Source organism: Aquarana catesbeiana, linkage group LG03 (assembly GCF_042186555.1).
Source record: "Aquarana catesbeiana isolate 2022-GZ linkage group LG03, ASM4218655v1, whole genome shotgun sequence".
Classification (NCBI taxonomy): Eukaryota; Metazoa; Chordata; class Amphibia; order Anura; family Ranidae; genus Aquarana; species Aquarana catesbeiana.
The window spans coordinates 310554492-310574247 of record NC_133326.1 but is presented as its reverse complement, the minus strand read 5'-3'; the positions used below and the strand labels follow the sequence as shown (position 1 = coordinate 310574247).

Genomic DNA, 19756 nt, shown 5'->3' with positions numbered 1-19756 from the left:
TCTTCTTAATGTTTACTAAAAGTCTCAAAAACTAAATTTACTTAATTGAACAAAACAATAGAAAACAGTAATGCAGTCTATAAATATGCAGTTAGTGCTTAGGTGGTCTCGTTGACTTCAACTCTTATATACATGTGGAAAAATAAAGTAGGTTTGTGTGGTCACTCCATCTGTTCGGCGTAAACAGTAATCACTGTCAGTTGTGGGGGGGCTGTACAGACCACCTGGCTCCCAATAATCTTTAAGTAGTCATAGACCAATTAGGGACACTTAGATAAGTGTGATCCTTTAAAGTCTTGTGAAATCTTAATGTTAATGCAAGCAAGGAGATTATGTATTTTATTTGTAATGTGCCAAAAGTTTACATACTACTACTGTTTTTTTTACTGTTGATCAACTATAACAGCTTTTTTCATAACTGATGCTTTATCCTGTTTATTTGTGTTGGCAGGTGAATCTGTAGAAAACAAGATTCCAGATGATTATGTTAGACTGGCGGAAACGCTCTATTGCTGCATTTGTAACTCTTTACAGGTCAGCATTACTCTGTGTTAGCTCTAGGGAAAATAGGACATAAATATGATTCAATTTCAGTGTTTGCCAAGAAGTTACAGTACCAATAAAACAGGTAGTGATCCTCTACAGTCTGGCTTCAATTGTAAAGTGCATTTTCCAGTACAGACAATTCTGTTTTATTAATAATTTAATTCTAATCTATTACCTATTAATTTCCAAAGTAAAGCCAGTGGTTATGAATGCAGTATTGAGTGAAACCTTCCATTCTCTGATCATGCAGAAATAGTGGTATCATCATAATCCACTGCAGTTGTTTCAAAAAAAATCATTCGCTACTCAAAATGTTCAGCCTAAGCAGACTCAGTGACATTTTATTGATATGCAAATTTAGAATTTTTGTCAAAAGTCACTAACTAAGTCCTCACCTCTATCTTTAACTTCTCCTCTTAGCAACTGACATATATCTACTGCCTTGTAGGAAGCAATGGTTCATGACTATCACAAAAAGAATAGAAGTGTCTGACATGCAGCCTGGTTTCACATTTTTGCATTGCTAGAAGCAAGATGAAAATGAGAAATAATTTTGTGTAGTCATCTTCTGTTAGAATTCGTATCTCCACTCTTAGATTGTTATAATAATTTGGCTTTACTTCTTAGAATTTTTTATTATTTACTTGCGTTCATTCCCCATCAGAGCTGTCTCCTGTCTGATCTCAACTCTAATAACAGACACCAATGAAATTGTCATAACAATTAACAAAGTAAAAGCTTTGTTAATTGACATTTCACTCTCCCCTAGCAACTCGGGCAGAGTGCCAGTTATCAGACCTGAGCTTAGGTAGCCTTCATGGAAGCTTAACCCCCCCGACACTGGGCTAACTATTGGTCCTGCCAGGAAGAGAAAAAAAGCAAACAAACATTTCTCAGAAGTCAGGATGCACATTTTTTATTACCTAGGCTCCATGCACACTGGTTTAAAAAAAAACGTTACTTCTACAGGAGTTTTGTGTTCTGCCTGTAGAAGCAGCTCAATGTTATCCTATGTGTCCATGCACATTAGGATGATTACAGGCATATTTTGAGCTCAATGTTTAGAGGCAGAAAAAAAAAAACCTTCTGGTTTGCGTTTCTAAATTGGAGATTACTGGCAGAAAAAATGTAAAACTCTCCTAAACGCGTCTAAACTTTGTATAAATAATGCTTCTTATGAGCGTTTTTTACTGCCAAAAGAACAGACTTTTTTGAAGCCTACTGTGCATGGAGCCTAAAAGTGGAAATATGGATTCTTACAAAGGCCCATTACTGATTCAGAAGAAGAATATCAATGAAAAATTCAGTCACTAGGCTTTCCCTTCCAGTAATGATGGACCATTGATCGATTTGCTTGATATAGAACCAAATTGTTATCCATTCCTACCAAAGTCAAATAAAAACAGTAGTAGAACCTTCAGAATAGTAGAATTATACAGGCTCTAGTATATTTGCAGCCTTTAAAGACACGCACAATAAACTGATTGAAAATCATTCTCTAAACTTTCTCTTTGCATTTTTTGTTTGGGAACTACCATAATAATAACTGCAGCCACATTGCGACACACAGAAGAACTTTAAATAAAAATAGGCACCCATTTTATTTTTCACAAAAGAATTTGAAATTTAAATGAGAAATTATTGAATGCTGTGAGTGATAGATAATCCATTAAAGTATGCGTCACTGCAAACAGTCAGTGAAACTGACAAGAAATCAGTGAAACTTGACAGGTTTTGTCTAGGTCTGCATATAAATCAATCACAGGGACGGTACAGGGGGATTGCTCTCCTTCTCTTATTGTGAGGAAACACGGGGCTTGCTTGGGCTCTTGTCATCATCTCAAAATAGAAAAAAATTGTACGTGGATTTTTTTTTTTTTTAAAGGTAAACAGAGGATTGCCAAATGATTTATGATATGCATGACATATAATAATATAAAGTTTTTTTAAATGGCCAGTTTATTAGGAAATTACTTTTTATTTAAAAGGTTTTGTAATGCCTGTTGAAAGGCTGTTTGCACTGGGCAGCATGTTTTATCTCTTTTATATTTTTGAATTAAAGGTACAAAAAGCTAAAGTTTAACTTGAAAATAGAAAAAAGTACAAAAAGAATACAGTTACAATAAGAATTGGTGTATTTAATTAGAGTAAGTTGGTTTAAGTTAAGTTAAGTTTGCAATATCACATCGTAAAATTGTTATACTACTGCTTGAACTGGGGAAGACAATATGACATACCGGTACTAAAAAGTTTAATGTACTTACTTTAAATAAAGTTTAACTAGAAATTTAGGGGCTGCCTTAGGCTGGCCATACACGGTTTGAATCCTGGCCGGTTCATCAGGGACTGGCCGAGATTTGAATCATTAATGGGTGGCTGAATGTACCAAGTTGATCGATCAACTTGTGTACAACCAACCTGCCAGATTTGCTTCCAATTATCGCAAACGGCTGCTATAGCTGCTAGCGATAATCATTGTTTTCTCCCAGCGGGAGACAATCTGTCTGTGTTGATGGGGGAATGTATTTTCTGCCATGAAATTCACACCATCTATAGGCTGCCTTAGCTGCAGTCCTGCAAATATTAGTTGTCTGAATTTATACTAACATACTGGCTTCAGTAATTATTGTTATTTTTTTAAATTATTTTTTATTTCGTTGTTAAACATACATACAACAACAGGCCACAGATCGCGGACCTCAACCACCAGCCACAATACACCTATCGGTGTACATTTACAAGAAAAAGAAACATAGGGAGGAAAAAGAACAAAAAAACAGTACCAAAGATAGCCCCCCCCCCTTCCCCCAAAGCAACAGAACTTTTTGCCTAGACAGATACAATCATTGCTTAAACCCTCAGACGGAGGTACTCCCAGCACTATATGACACCCTGTGCAGTCATATCGGATACTGTCAGTAATACGGTCCCCTCACCCCCCCCCCCCCAACAATAAAAAAGAAGAGCTGGTAAGTAGAAAACTGTTCCCTACCCCAGAGTGATTAGGACATTACTGGTTAGCTAATAGCCGTCCAATACCTCAGTTGTATTCACCTGCCTCCTTTTTTACTATTCCAAGGATCACTAGCTATAACCTTCCTGAAATAAGTCAGAGACCGTGTCCATAGAAGCCCTCCAACCTCCCCAAACCTTGTCAAATTTAGTTAGTGCCCCTCTGCTCAAATAGGTGGCTTTGTAAAAGGGTACCGCCTTGTTGACCAGTGCCTTCCAGGACTCCAAATTTGGAGTCAATGAGCTCTTCCATGAAAGGATTATCCACTTTTTAGCATAGAATAGCAATAGGGTAAGGAGAGTCTGTATTGCCCTGGTAGTAGCTAAAGGTTCCACCAGATGCAATAGACACAACACAATGGACATGGGGATCGAAATAGAAGTGACCAACCTAATACATTGTGCAACAGCTTGCCAGTAAGTTTTGACCTGTGGACAGTCCCAAAATATATGCATGAAGTTTGCTAGTGGTGCTGAGCACCTCCAGCATACAGATTGTTGGTTCCCGAATATTTTAGCAAGTCTAGCTGGGGTGAGATAAATCCTATGCAGGAATTTATAATGGATTAGTCTGTCTCTGGTAGAAACCAGATACTGAAATGCAGTTCCCCACATATCATCCCAGTCATCCCAGTCATCCCTGTCATCCCTGTCCAACCCTGGGGCTACAGCCTCCTAAGCCTGTCTGCATGGCTCCAGTAATTTGGTCGTGTCCTGGAAGAGGTCCTTATATAGGCTGGAGACCGGTTTAGATCAAGACTCACTGTGTGTCAATAATTCTAGGTCGCTGGGCTCAAGGTCAAGAGGCTCTCTGCCAAATTGGGAGCAAAAAGCATGTCTCAATTGAAGGTATCTAAAAAAAATGTGAGTTTGGTAGTTCATAACGTAGTTTCAAGTCATTGAATGTCATTAGGGTACTGTTCACTACAATGTGTTGTAAAGTCTTAATTCCGTATTTAGTCCAAACTACCGGGTCTCGGTAATCACAAAAATGTGATAAGTTTGGATTTCTCCATAGGGGGAGATTGGGGGAAAGCTTACATTGACTAGGCGGCCTCAATCCCTGAGTCATAGACCATGCCTTTATCACTGAGCGCATGGAGGGAGTCAGGGGATAAGGAGCCCTCAGACCCCTGTAGACAAGGTGAGACAGCGCCTCATATGAGCTCATACATGCAGCCCCCAGAAACACAGAGGCATCATCCAGAGGGGTAGTCAACCAATGGTATGCCGCCGTCAATTAACCAGCTAGTATTTGTGAACGTTAGATACCACAGGGCCCCCCTCCCCCATGGCTGTTAAAGGACGGCTAATTTAAGGTGGGGGAAGCCTCCCTCCCACAAGAAGGAGGAAATCATACTGTTTATTGACTTAAAAATAGACTTTGGAATCCACACTGCAGAGTTCCTGAGGGTGAATAATAATAAGGGTAGAATCTTCATTTTAATCAGGTTTATCTTCTCAATGAGGGACAAGGGGAGATTTTTTCCATGTGTTAAGTTTCTTAGATATAATGGCAAGCAACGGGAAGACATTTAGGCTAATGAAATCTATCACTGAGTGTGTAATTTGAAGTCCCAGGTACTTAATTTGCGTTACCCATTGCAGGGGGTTGTTGGGGTCTGCCTGTCTAGGTACTGTATGGGAATGTAAGGGAAGTATTTTGGACTGAGTCCAGTTAAACTTGACACCAGAGACCACAGTTTAATCGTCCCAGTAGTGATAGCGCGGCTTGTAAAGAGGGCCCAGTATCACTAATGAACAGAACCAGGTCACCTGCATAGAGAGCTGTAGTTTCAGTAAGGATACCCACCCCAATCCCCCGGATTTGGGGGGAGGAGCACAGTGCAATTGCCAGGGGTTCCATAACCAATGCAAATAAACCTGGTGAGAGGGGGAACCCCTTTCTGCTGCCTCTGGACACTGAAAAGGCACCTGATACCCCGCCATTAAAACGGAGGGCCGCTACCGGATGATCATATAGCAATGATATCCATTTGAGGAATATAGGACCAAACCCCATGCGTTGCAATACATGGGTCATATATCCCCAATCAATGGAATCAAAGGCCTTTTCCAGGTCAAAAAACACCAGAGCCCCCTGATGATGTCCCATCTATCTGAGTATGGGTATTCACCCTCCGAAGATTAATATTGGTAGCTTCTTTAGGCATGAACCCAGACTGGTCAGGTGGCACTAAGTGGTGCAGAATTTTCATCAACCTATCAGCTACCATTTTGGTAAGTATTTTAAGATCCATATTTAACAGTGCTATAGGTCTATAAGAGGAGCAGAAGAGAGGTTCCTTGTCAGGTTTGCGGAGTAACACCACATGGGCTTCATAAAAGGAGGTGGGTAGGATCAATCACCACATGCTTTATAGAACATGCCAGCCTCTTGTGGATTAAGATAGCCACTCCCCTGGCATATGAGGAGTGGAATGTATGTCTCCCTGTATCCAGTTCCTGTTTAGGGACAAAATGTTGTTACCAGTTAAATGGTTTCTTGTAGGAGGACAATATGGGTATTCTGGGATTTATGGTATTGAAGGACTAGCGAATGTTTGAATTTGGAGTTTAATCCACGGACATTCCATGAAAGGAGTTTAAGATCACTCATTACGTAGGGTAGCTTATATCATGGGGACAGGAGAGATCCAGTATAGTAAGGAGATTGGGGGGGGGGGACCTGGGCACAGAGAGCCACAAAGCATCACATAGTAGCATGTGAACATCATATACTGTACTAGGCAAATAAACCCCCTTGTGCGAGCCTTTACAGCAAGCCACAAAAGGAAAAGAAAAAGTACCCCAAAGAAAAAAATGTTGAAAAGAAAAAAAGCAAAACAGTCATAAAAGATAACAGGTGAAAAACTCAACGCCCTGTTTGCTCCAGGCGAACATAACCAAAAAGGAAGAAAAACCGCTGGAGAAATTTTAGTCCCAACAACATAGTAAACAGTAGTGGATTGTTCCAAGAGTCCATCCACTCAGTAAAGAGTCATGGAGATGTGTAAATTCTGTAGCATAATTCACTTATCTGGAAAAGCAGTCACAGTAGGATATCAGGGTTCTAGCAGAGACCCTCAACAGCAGGAATCACAACTTCCAGCGTCTTCACATCAAGGTAAGTAGACTTGAGCACCCAGGTCCCGGGCACTAAGCTTGCATGACATGCAACCTGATCGCAACTCTAGGCAATGGAATCCAGCATCTGCAGGGGAATAAAAAAACTTTGCAGAACTATGATGAATCGCTTTTAGGCGGCTCGGATAAAGCATGCTATACACCAGGCCCTTCTCCCTCAGGCGTTTGCGGATATCTGTAAAGGAGCGCCGTTTTTTCTGTAGTTCTGGAGAGAAATCAGGATATATGTGTATGATAGCATTTTCATATTTCAGCTCAGGGTGTTTGTGGGCTTCTGCCAAGATCAAGTCTCTATCCCTGAAGATAAGCAGGTGAACAAGAAAAGCATGTGGCCATGCACCAGCAGGCCTCCAGCCAGTGGGCACCCTGTGTGCTCGCTCCATGATGTACACTGGAGACAGGTGTTGTAGGCCCAGGAGCCGTTTGAAAAAGGCCTCTGCAAACACCACAGGGTTGGGGCCCTCCTCGCCCTCCAAAAGCCCAACTACCCGGACATTGTTACACCTGAGATGGTTCTCTGCGTCTTCTGAGTGGGCCATAAGGATCTTAACCTACTGCTGCAACTCCACCATGGTTTATGCAGTGGAGGCAGCAGTGTCCTCCACTGCAGAGATGCGATGCTCAGCCTCATTAAGGCGGCCCCTGAATTTGTCCATATCCTGCCTTATCAGCCCATATTCAATCATTAGGGTGTCGACCTTCACTTCCACAGCTGACTTACTGTCTGCAATTGCTGCCAGGATTGTTGCGGTGGACTGCTCTCCCAGCAGCTCCAATACAGCCTGAGGAGCCACAGGGGACCCCTCCGATGCCCCAAACGCCGCCATCGAGGAGTCTGTCTGTACCGCCACAGAGGCCGGAGGTGAGGATATGACAAGCAAGATGGCCACCGCACGAGTGTTTGGCAGCGGAATCCAGGGGATTCCGCTGCCGGACGGCTGCCTTCTTAGCCAATTTACGCTTCCCAGTCATAGAAAGGACGAGGGTAGCCCCCAAACCGCAGGAAGGTGTTTGCTTAGCAGGATGGCCTGGGAAAAACCAGGATGCAGGTGGATGGTTTATATGGATGGCGGGAGCTCAGGCTGAACACGTCTGTCTCTTCTCACATCCCAGCCACGTCCCCTGGCTTCAGAATTTGAGTCAATGACTTATAAATGCAGGTAAGGACTTTCCCAGATCTTTGTGATCTGCATACTTCTTTAGATCTTTGACAAGTATTTGGTCCAAAGGGATAGTCGGGCATCCAAGTTTTTCAGAAAGTGGCCAGCAGTGGTAACCTCCCTATTTTAGTCAAGAAATTTTATTTTTATCATATATTATTTTATATTTTTATCGGGAAAAACTTTTCTTCTCATGTGGAACTGCTTACTGCTTCTTGCCAAAGGATGAATAATTTAGTTTAGCCCTTCTTGTGATTCACTCTCTCGCCAAACTGCACAGCAAAAAAGAGATCACTCTGCCTCTGTCTAATTCTTATTTATTGCTTGTTGGACCTTGCTTCTAATTAGAAAGAGGTGATGATGCTGGTTCGTCATCTAATGAGAATACTGGAGGTTGAGAGGTAACATAGGAAGCTACATTACTGAACTAGAAAATAAGCTTCTCATCTGCCTGGCTGCACAGTGAGGCAGAGATGGGTAAATTGTCTCAACAGAATTACAAATCTGTTGGCAGGTAAAATAGTGCACATATTATTGGTTCAACCATGTCTTTATCTATTTGCCAGATAAATACAATAGATTTTACATTAAAAAATAAGCTAAAAAATGCCCATCAGCTAGTAAGTGGAAATAAACCCCAAAAATACTTGCCTTCACCTCCAGCTTTTCATTGGTTATACTCCTCATTGGCCATTGTCATCTTCCTCCCAGCTACTTCTTGGTGACAGATTTATGGCCTCTTGATTGGCCATAACAAAGCTCTATTTGTGGGGAAAAAAAGGACATAAATTTTGTTTGTGTACAACGTTGCATGACCGCACAATTGTCAGTTAAAGCGACGCCTGTGATCACACCATGAATGTGCACAGAGGTCAGTCATTTTGGCACAGCTGGTGTGTTGTGCATGCTGAGCTGCGCATGTGCAGTTCAGGGTATATTCGATAGAAGACAGCGATCAGGCAGGGAAGTGTGTGTTATTCAATCCTACGGTAACAGCTGGTTATCATCTGGAAATAGATCTCCCAAGTATTCCCCCTTCCTCTCCATCAGCCAATCTACTTAGAAAGATTTGGCGAACAACCAGGGAGGCTTAATCCATTTCTGGCCCTATGGAGTTTACTCCACTGTGGAATAAGCCTAATTATCCTGAACTATGCAAGCTACAGGGATCTGGAGGCAGCAAGGGATCTGGTTCTTTAGCCAATTATACTCTAGTAACATTCTCAAGGCATATGATCACTTATGTGCGGAATTTTTACTTACACATAAACAATTCTATCAATATCTCCAACTCAGGCATGCGATGCAGACCCAAAAATAAACGTTAAACTTAACTGTATCCAGTTCCCCGCTACTGCAGGAGGTACTGCAGGCGACCACCATAGAAGTTTGATATCGCAAGTGTACTCAGTATTATTATCATCCATTCAAGACTCTGATTTACTTAAATGTAGAGCCCATTGTAGAGCCCAATGGAATACTGATATTGGAGATATAGATGGTGATCAATGGGATATGGCCCTGGAGTCTCTCCCAATTGTATCGATATCAGCTTCTCATAAACTCTCGCAACTATTCATCCTGCTCAGAACTTATTGTACGCTCGATATACTATTTGATTGGGACAGGAGGCATTCTCCCTTATGTCCGAAATGCACAGTTCACAGAGGGGACTTTACACACTTAATCTGGTGATGCCCGAAACTTACATGATATTGGGCAGAGGTTACACAGATTATTTCTGATCTAGCCCAAACACCTATACCTCTCACCCCGTTGGTGTGTTTGTTGGGTGTGATTGATGCTGAAATGTATCCAAAAGGTATTTTCATCATGGTAACCAGTTTATTATACCTCGCTAGGAAGCTAATTGCCTGATTTTGCATGGCATCTAAAGTGCCTACCAAGGCCCAGTGGGTTACTTATGTTAACTCTCTTCTACTTAGAGAACAACTGGCTTACCGCCATCGCAGTGCGGTCAAAAAAAGTTCAACCTCGCCTGGCAGAGCTGGCTAGACAATCCTAGCTTCGCTCCTCCACAGGTAGTGATGGATAGATCGTTATGATTTTAAACCTACCAAAAGTTCTAGTGGTGTTTGCCTGAGCTTGGGACCTCATGTTTTCTATATAAGCATAGATACTTTGACATTTTGTGCAGATGTCCACTAACAAGCTCAGGAGGTTTTGTTAGTTTTTCTTTCTTTTGTTTAATTTTTTTTGTACAAAAACCTATATATGTGCTAAATAATAGGTGACTGCCTTTGATCTTTCTACATACTGTATGTATACATTATGTACAACTACTATGTTCTGATGGATCCGCATACCTTTTTATTGTACTGTACAATCACTTACTATCTTTGTCAATTAAAAAGTTTTAGATTAAAACAAAAAAAAAATGTGTGTTATTGCAGAAGAGACATAGTATGTCTCTTCTGCCAAGAAGCTGTCTGCTTGCAGTTTTACCAAAGTTAGGTTTAGTTTCACTTTAAGCTAGCAAATTCCTTAAGAAACTTTTAGAATTCATTCTCTGCAGCAAAAAGAGACTTGAGGCAAAGACATATTTTTCTCATCATGCAGAGAGCGCATGGTCCGCGTCCTGGTGTTCTCTTAGTGGAAACATCTGTACGGTTCATAATCGTTATAACCATTTGATCGCACTTTAGACATTTTGATTAACCTGCAAGTGATGAAGACTTTTTTTGGGATATTTATTATAGCAAAAAGTACAAAAATATTGTGTTTTTTCAAAATTGTCGCTCTTTTTTTTGTTTAGAGCGCAAAAAATAAAAACTGCAGAGGTGATCAATTACCACCAAAAGAAAGCTCTATTTGTGGGGAAAAAAAGGACATCAATTTTGTTCTTGTATAGCATTGCATGACCGTGCAATTGTCAGTAAAAGCGACACAGTGCAGTATGGCAAAAAATGACCTGGTCATTAAAGCGGAGTTCCACCCGAAAATGGATCTTCCGCTTTAATTGCAGGTGGCCCCCTGACATGCCACATCTGGCATGTCATTGTTTTTTTTTTGGGGGGGGGGGGGGAGCGGATACCCTCTTTTCAGAGGTATCCAGCTCCCACTTCCTCCCGAGGCTCCGCAGCACCGGAAGGAAGATCACCTCTCCCCCCTCCCTCCCTGCAATCTTCTGGGACACGTGACAGGTCCCAGATTATTGCCCGGCCGTTCACAGCGCCCAGTGCATGCCCGGCTGTGAAGCCACAGCTGGGTGCCCACAGTAAGAATGCTGCTGCCAGAGAGAGGAGGGGGAGAGGATCGGGGCTTCGTACGCCCGCATTGCTGGACTTTGGGACAGGTGAGTGTCTGATTGTTCTTGCATAGCATTGCATGACCGTGCAATTGTCAGTAAAAGCGACACAGTGCAGTATGGCAAAAAATGACCTGGTCATTAAAGCGGAGTTCCACCCGAAAATGGATCTTCCGCTTTAATTGCAGGTGGCCCCCTGACATGCCACATCTGGCATGTCATTGTTTTTTTTTTTTGGGGGGGGCGGATACCCTCTTTTCAGAGATATCCAGCTCCCACTTCCTCCCGAGGCTCCGCAGCACCGGAAGGAAGATCACCTCTTCCCCCTCCCTCCCTGCAATCTTCTGGGACACGTGACAGGTCCCAGATTATTGCCCGGCCGTTCACAGCGCGCAGTGCATGCCCGGCTGTGAAGCCAGAGCTGGGTGCCCACAGTAAGAATGCTGCTGCCAGAGAGAGGAGGGGGAGAGGAGCGGGGCTTCGTATGCCCGCATTGCTGGACTTTGGGACAGGTGAGTGTCTGATTATTAAAAGTCAGCAGCTACACTTTTTGTAGCTGCTGACTTTTATTTTTTTTTTTTTCCGGTGGAACTCCACTTTAAGGGGGCAAATCCTTCTAGGGCTGAAGTGGTTAAATCCTCTGCCCTTGTTATTTTAACTTTGGATAGTAAAACATTTTTTTTTCTGCCAGTAAATACTTTTACAGCCCACTTCATGTTTCTTGTCTGGTAAAAAGCCTAGGCTTATGACATCATGCACAGCTCTCTCTATGAGAGATTGCCAGGAAGAGAGGGGGGGATGAGTCATAAGAGGGCCAATGAGAGCTGCGGGGCTGCAGAGCTGGAGGTGTGTGTCTGTGTAAATCCAGAAAGTGAACAGGCAGAAGCTTCAGCTGCCCACAGTTAAAATGGATGCAGCCAGACTCAGTGGAGGGAGATTTCTGCAGCCTATTTGGCAAGTACAGAATCACAGTATATAGAAAATAATATGCAAAGTGGTTGGAGGCAAACTTCAGAATGGCAAAGATGTTTTTATTACAGATTATGTGAGCAGACTGCAGTTCCTCTTTAACTGCACTGTCTGAGATTGTTAGTGAATCTCTGACATTGAGACGTTTCCCTTGATATGAAGGTTTGTAGGCATTTCTGGGACATGTATGTAAATAGGATGGTAGCAGAGGACCTGAGGAAGTAACATTAATGTAGAGTAGGGTGGGGTTGGATGGTGGCAAGAAATCAGCTGAATCTTTGTGGTTCTCTTACTGCCAAAAGCTCAGCTTATATGACACTTAACTGTCTTTGAGAAGCTCTCCCAGCCCATATTGATTCGCTTCAGAAAACTGATTGTTTGCAAACAGCGTGTTTCCTTTGTGTCTATTCACCTTTAACTGTAGCTTCGTCAAACAGTGTTTGAATTACATTGTTTTATTTGACGGCTCCCAATAATCTGTTTGTGACAGCCATAAATGAAAGCTAGCCTAATATAAGAGTTTAATTCTTTCCAGTTACAACTGGCAAAATACAAATACACAATAACATTAAAAGCAGCAACAGTAGGTCATATGTATTTAAATTTGTGTCTACAAATAACACATTGCTATATTATCAAATACAAAATATATTTTATCTGCTGATTACACTGAATCACTGCATAATAATGTCTGTGTCCTCAATAGGTAAGGCATGATCTGCAATGACAAGCATTCATTATTACTTTGCAAAGGTCCCTTTATTGATTTAAGACTGTGATTCTCATGATATATCATTTTCTGCTTGAGAAGTGAGGATGAAAATATTGTGCACGCTTGTGCCCCCAATTGTATACTCTTAAAAAAAAAAAATTGCCCTGTAATCCTATTGTTTATTCTCTCTGCACAAGTATTGTTAGTGCCATACGGGTTTATATGCTGCTTATATCTCTCTTATTAGTATTTCAAATAATTCATACATGTTTTAATTCATCATATTCTGTCCCAGGTGGCAAAGTGAAGCTGCCCAGGAGTGCTGTTTCTCCCATCAGACCCACCATTTCTAGACTTGCCTTCCCAGCATTCCTCCAAACATCAGTAGTATACATTTACCAGTTATTAATGTAACTCCTCTCCAGTAATTTGGTGTTCTGAACTATTTTTACATGTTACTGTTGGCTGAAAGTGCAGATTTAACAACCCAATATCCTTATTAAAATGCAGTATAAGATACCGTATTTATCCGCGTATACACGCACAGACGTATAACATGCACCCCAATTTTAAGAGGGAAATTTAGGGAAATTTTTTTCACAGCCCCCTCCCCAGTACACAGCCCCCCATACAGTACACAGCCCCCCACCCAATATACAGCTCCCCATCCAGTACAACTCCCCCTGCACAGTACACAGCCCCAGTAATGTGAAAAAAGAGGGGATAAGTATGGCGCTGTTCTCCAAGTGCCTCCTTGTGGAGAACACAGGACAGGAAGTTTCCTCCCACTCCACAGGCTACACAGTGGCTCATACTGTGAAGGTGAAATACCTCCTTGTGGGGTGAATAATAGCGGTGAGTGCGTTTCTTATGGGGCACTGTTTTCTAAGAAGCACAGAACAATTTGAAGGAGCACATTGTCACTTTATTGGACTTTTTTTATACACCAGAGTTTAAAGTGTAAGTAAACCCCCCTAACCTTTCCAGCCAAGGAAGCTGCCATCTTTGCCTCTGTTTAATCTACAACTGCCATGATGCTGCACATGTGATCAGTTATGACCCCAGCCATTGGATGGTTTGACAGTTTGGTTGAGAGCACAACCAATGGGAGTGTTACATTTCCGGCACGGCCGGTATATGCATATTTCTGAACCCAGTTTCATAGCAACAATATACACCAGTCATATATATTGGATTTTTTTGGACAGAAATGTCACTTTGAATTGCAGGTTTTGCACAGGATTGTGTTTTTGTTTGAACATAACAATATGCATTATATATAAGCGGTTAGGTAGTTTACGCAGTAGGATTTTTTTGTGGACTTTTGTGAATATACAAATATTTATTTTCTGCACTTTTATTGTCACTTTTTGCACTAAATGCACCCGTGACACACACACCCCTCAAGTATTTAGAGGTTGTAGGTCACCTCTTAATAATAGCAGCACCATACCTATCTCCTCTTTTTTCACATTTCTTCTAAATTCACCTTAGGGTGAATTTATTGATAGAGGCTGCAGCTCCTCATTTTTCATTTTCACCATAAGCGCGGGGGTCTAATAATTTTTTCACTATTCCCCCCTCCCCCATCCAATATGCAGCCCCCCTCCCCGGTACACAGCTCCCTATCCAGTACACCTCCCCCTGCACAGTACACAGCCCCCCTTCCCAGTACACAGCTCCCCATACAGTACACAGCCCCCCTCCCCCATGCACAGTACACAGACCCCCATCCAATATACAGCCCCCTCCCCAGTACACAGTACACAGACCCCCATCCAATATACAGCCCCCCCCTCCCCAGTACACAGTATACAGCCCCCCCTCCCCCTGTACAGCATACATCCTCCCTCACCTGTACACAGCCCCCCCATCCAGTTCGCTGTCCCCCTGCACAGTACATAGCCCCCCCATCCAGTATACAGCCCCCTCCCCTGATACGTAACACAACACCCCCATCCAGTACACAGCCCCCCATCCAGTATACATCCCCCCTCCCCAACACAGCCCCCCATACAGTACACAGCCCCCCTGCACTCACAGGAGACCCCCAGTCTCCTGGGACAGCACTGCAAGCATACTCTACATTTAAGAATAAATCACTGCAAGCCCCTTCCACACTGCTTCTCCTGTGTCACTCATATTGTAAAATGAAGCTTGCATAAACCTCAATAGCTCCATTTTTTTCACTGAGCTGGTCACATGACTGCTCTCCTCTGATGTTACATAGATGGTCATGTGACCGCTCTCCTCCTCCAATCTAAAGCTACACTTGAGGAGGAGAGCAGCCAGAAAAAACTGAGCTATTGAGATATTTACAAGCTTCATTAACACTGAGACAGGAGGAGCAGTGTAGGAGAAGGGGCTGGCAAGTGATTTTTTTCTTAACTTTAGACTATGCAGGCAGCACTGTCCCAGGGCCAGGAGAGGCGGGGTGGCCGGCCTGACACCCCCCAATGGGTGGCTCCCGGGGCCCCTCTGTTGGTAAAACATATTATTGGTGTATAACACGCAGGCACTGTTTACCCTCTGTTTTCAGGGGTAAAAAGTGCGTGTTATACGCTGATAAATACAGTAATCTGCTGACATACAGTACAACTTTGATAAAATATGTTCTTATATTCCCTTCACTAGGATCTATAGTTTTTTTTTTTTCTATAATTTCTAGGTTGCTGTATGTGTCATACAGGACAGCTTAAGTAAAATTTTCTTCCTTATTAATATTTACTGTATATGCTTAAAATAAAGTTTCAGCATATACTGTCAATAAACACACATATGTATAACGTGATGGGGGCAGACATATTTGCTTAATACACATTCAACAGTGCAATGATTGTGCTTTGCTGCTTCTGTTATTTCACTGCAAGGCTTCCAGACAGGCTCAGTTTGGAGACAACAAACTCTTTGCAGTCCATAAAGATGGAAAGTGCCCCCAGTGCTGCTGTCGGAGACCATGTGATTTTGACTGCCTAGGCTTTAGGCCACAATTGGAGCTGAGAAATGCTGACACGTATCTTATTGATCCATGTGATGTATGAATTTTATTGATAGGACCGATTTAATCCCTTGGACATTTGAGTAAACCAAAAGACTGTTGTTCATTTAGAAATGAGAAAATCCTTGATCACTGAAAGACATCAGTTTCAAACCACTATTAATCCTTTACATTCTAAACCCCTGCACAGATAGGCACATTCCCTGTCAACCTTTGACTTCCTTCTTAGGCAGTTTGATCAATTCAGTCAAAGGTCATGTGTGTAAATACAAGTCATGTACAAGTAATTCCATAGGTATTGTTATTCATATGTGACTAAATGTGGATTGTGGATGCTTGTTCCTGATTAACACAATAAACGTTTGTTCCAGGATGTCCAGCCTGACAGGGATGTTGTAATTGATGTTATTTTATTTCTGTGGCAAAAATGCAAGACGGGAGTGCAGAGAATGCATACTGGCGCAGTTGATGGATCCAAATTTACACAAAAGTGTGAAATGAACAGCAAGGTATGGTTGAATTAATAGGAATGCGTCAAACCCCTTTTCATTTTATTACAAATTAAACAAGGTCTCTTTGTCACGTTTCTTGATTTTAAAACTAACTTTTACTAAGACATATATATGTCAGACAAAGTCCATGAATCCAGTAATATCTTCTGTAAACCAATGTTGTCCACACATAATCCAACAGTGAATGATAACAAATAAGTGACTTAACACCAAGTGGATCCTCCACCAGTCACACTATGCACTCACCTCCCAGAGCGGCCCCCATATGGACCAAGTAGCACCTTCCCCCTTTGGGGTCTCAATCCAGAATCTTTAAGCTCCCAAAAGTGGGCTCCTGAAAGCGTGGTCTCTCATATACGATGGCAACATAAGGGTAAAAAAGGAACTAGAATAGTGTAATACTGTAAAACGAAGTTTATTTAAAACACAAGCAACTATTTCACTCACATTTAGGAATGCAATATCCCTGTTGCATACAGGGGATGAACTTGAAAATATACAGATCCGTCCCTGGGGTCACAAAATCGTCTGCAAGTCCTCGGCCCTGCTGCGCTCATGGGTGATCATGTACTTTCTACAAACGACGCAATCACATCACAAGCCCCACCCCTGATGCATTTCATCACTCACATGAGTATCATACCCTTTGATAAAGTCGCATGTGAGTGATGAAACACATCAGGCGCGGGGCTTGTGACGTCATGGCATTGTTTGTAGGAAGTACACAATTACCCATAAGGGCAGCAAGGCAGAGGACTTGCAGACGATTTTGTGACCCCAGGGACGGATCTGTATATTTTCAAGTTCAACACCTGTATGCACCAGAGTTAGTGCATTCCTAAATGTGAGTGGAATAGTTGCTTGTATTTGAAATAGATTTTGTTTTACAGTATTACACTATGCTAGTTCCTTTTTTACCCTTATGTTGCCATCATATATGAGAGACCACGCCTACAGGAGTCCACTTTTGGGAGCTTAAAGATTCTGGATTGAGACCCCAAAGGGGGAAGGTGCTACTTGGTCCAATTGGGGGGCCGCTCTGGGAGGTGAGCGCATAGTGTGACCGGTGGAGGGTCCACTTGGTGTTAAGTCACTCATTTGTTATCATTCACTGTTGGATTGTGTGTGGAGAGCATTGGTTTACAGAAGATATTACTGGCATGGACTTTGTCTGACATATATATTTGTTATAATTTTTGTACCCACTAGAGGTCACTGGTTGCACATACCATTTTTTTGTGTTTTACTTATCTATCTATCTATCTATCTATCTATCTATCTATCTATCTATCTATCTATCTATCTATCTATCTATCTATCTATCTATCTATCTATCTATCTATCTATATATATATATATATATATATATATATATATATATAAAATATATTTTGGTGTTACATATAATACTCCCATTAGGGGTCACCATTTTATTTTGTGTTTATACTATATAGTATTTTTTAAAACTTTGGAAAAGAGGGAGTGCTTCACATATTTTTCTTTTTATTCTGGTCTGCTAATAACAGTTGGTGTTAAGCAGCAACCTCTTAGATTTAATATATAGCACTTATGTTATATTAGTAGCACAGAACTACATTTCTTTCAACTTTTACTAAGGCCTTCCACAAAAATGCAGGTCCGCCCCAGTCTGCTTTGGAGTGAAGTGGCTAGTTCTCACATCCTTTACACTATATTTTCACTAGCGTTAATTTGCTTCATAGTCAGACTTGAGGTAACACTAGGAGAATGGCTCCTTTATGCCTGAGAAATGGATCTGTTATGCACAACAAGACGGGATAGGGAGAATAAAAGGGGCACTCTTTTGTCTGTTAATTCTGTGGTTGCTAGATACCATGAGTACATTGGGACTGCTTTACACACAGTGCAACAAAGGGCTGTTGCTCACAACAATCACTAATGATAGTTCTTCCCTGTTTCACTTAATGGATTGGTTGCTATGAATAGCTATATTTCATCTGTTACCCACCTCATAGAGTTGCCCACAGTTTATGGAGGGTGCTGTAGTGAATTGGTGGATGGTGTCACCATATAATCATAAGGAAAAAATCATTTTCACCAGCACACCTTGGTATAGTTAAAACCTTGTCTTTTATTCACATAAAGCAACAGGCATCACAGGCCAACATTTTAGGACCTCACAGGATCCCTTACTGCCTTGAGAAAAGTATCCTGCGAGGTCCTGAATCGGTTTGTGATGGCTGTTGCGTTATACGAATAAAGGATAAGATCATTACAATACCAAGATGTGCTGGTGATGATTCTTTTTTTCTTTATAGTTTTGATTAATTACATCTTTTTTTGCAGCAGTTTTAAAAAAATCAGCTCCAAATGTTCTTACGGAAAACCATATCTTTCAAATTGTTGTGTTAGCAATCTCCTTATAAAGACAGGTTCTGCCTTCTGGCAGCATGAACTAAAACCATGAGAATATTTTATCCTGAAAGTGAATGACATTCAAACAGATGGTCATTGACTTACTGGGAAGAGTCTCCTGCATTGTTTTAAAAATGAAACACCTACTGTGTGTTTAATTTCCTTTCAGAATTTAAAATCAGGTGGCAGACAGCTAAGTGCAGAGTTATAAATATATACATACAAATTACAAAATATATATACTGTGTCATTACTGCTTTACCTATTGAGGAATTTGTAAATCTGTTCCACCAGTCTTTTGATTCATATACCTCTGCCACACTGCACAACTTGGAAGAACACTGTATTCATCTTAAAGCATGCCATAAATCATGCAATTTTATTTCCTTCAACCACAGGTATCGATAGATTGACTTCAGTACAACTAACTTGCCCATAGATGGCTTGAAATGTGTCCGGTTCCTGCTGAACCATAGACGACTTTGGTCCAGCCAAAGTTGGATCAATTTCTGTACAACCAACCTGTCAAGTTTTTCTCATGCGATCACTGCCAGCGGCTATATTCGTCAGCAGTAATCATTGTATTCTGATGGTGGGGAAACCCCCTGCTGTCAGACTACATCAGTGTTGATGGGGGAATTGAGTGATTTTTGCATAATCTGTGGCTTGCCTTACTGCTTCCAGGATCTTTCTATGCCAAATGAATAGAAATTATACTGCTGATATATTTTCCAATGAATAAGCTGGAGGCAGAGGGGTAAATTACAGGTATGCTACTTGCATGGGTGTGCAAGGTGAGAAATGTGCATAAATCACAAGGTTGGCTTACAGAATTATAGATTGCTTAGTGGGTAAAACAGTAAATTTGTATTAATTTAAACCCTGTTTCTTAATTGTTCATCAAGGGGCACAGGAACAGTAGAATCATGAGCAATGGGTTATACTGCCCATCTTTAAGAGGAAATGGAGACTAGCAAACCAAAAAAGGCTGTTGGCCAGCCAAAGATAACTCCTCCCACTCACATGATTTTTCAATTT

At 41.6% G+C, this 19756-nt stretch overlaps 1 protein-coding gene across 3 annotated transcripts in view; it reads left to right on the top strand.

The window, feature by feature from the left end:
* Nucleotides 1-19756, top strand: part of CFAP54 (cilia and flagella associated protein 54) — a 545361-nt gene that overhangs the window by 96995 nt on the left and 428610 nt on the right. For all 3 annotated transcript variants that reach the window (XM_073620268.1, XM_073620266.1, XM_073620265.1), the window contains exons 13-14: nt 452-534; nt 16184-16321. In XM_073620268.1, coding sequence (XP_073476369.1) covers nt 452-534; nt 16184-16321 — 221 coding nt within the window. The remainder of the gene's footprint in view (nt 1-451; nt 535-16183; nt 16322-19756) is intronic.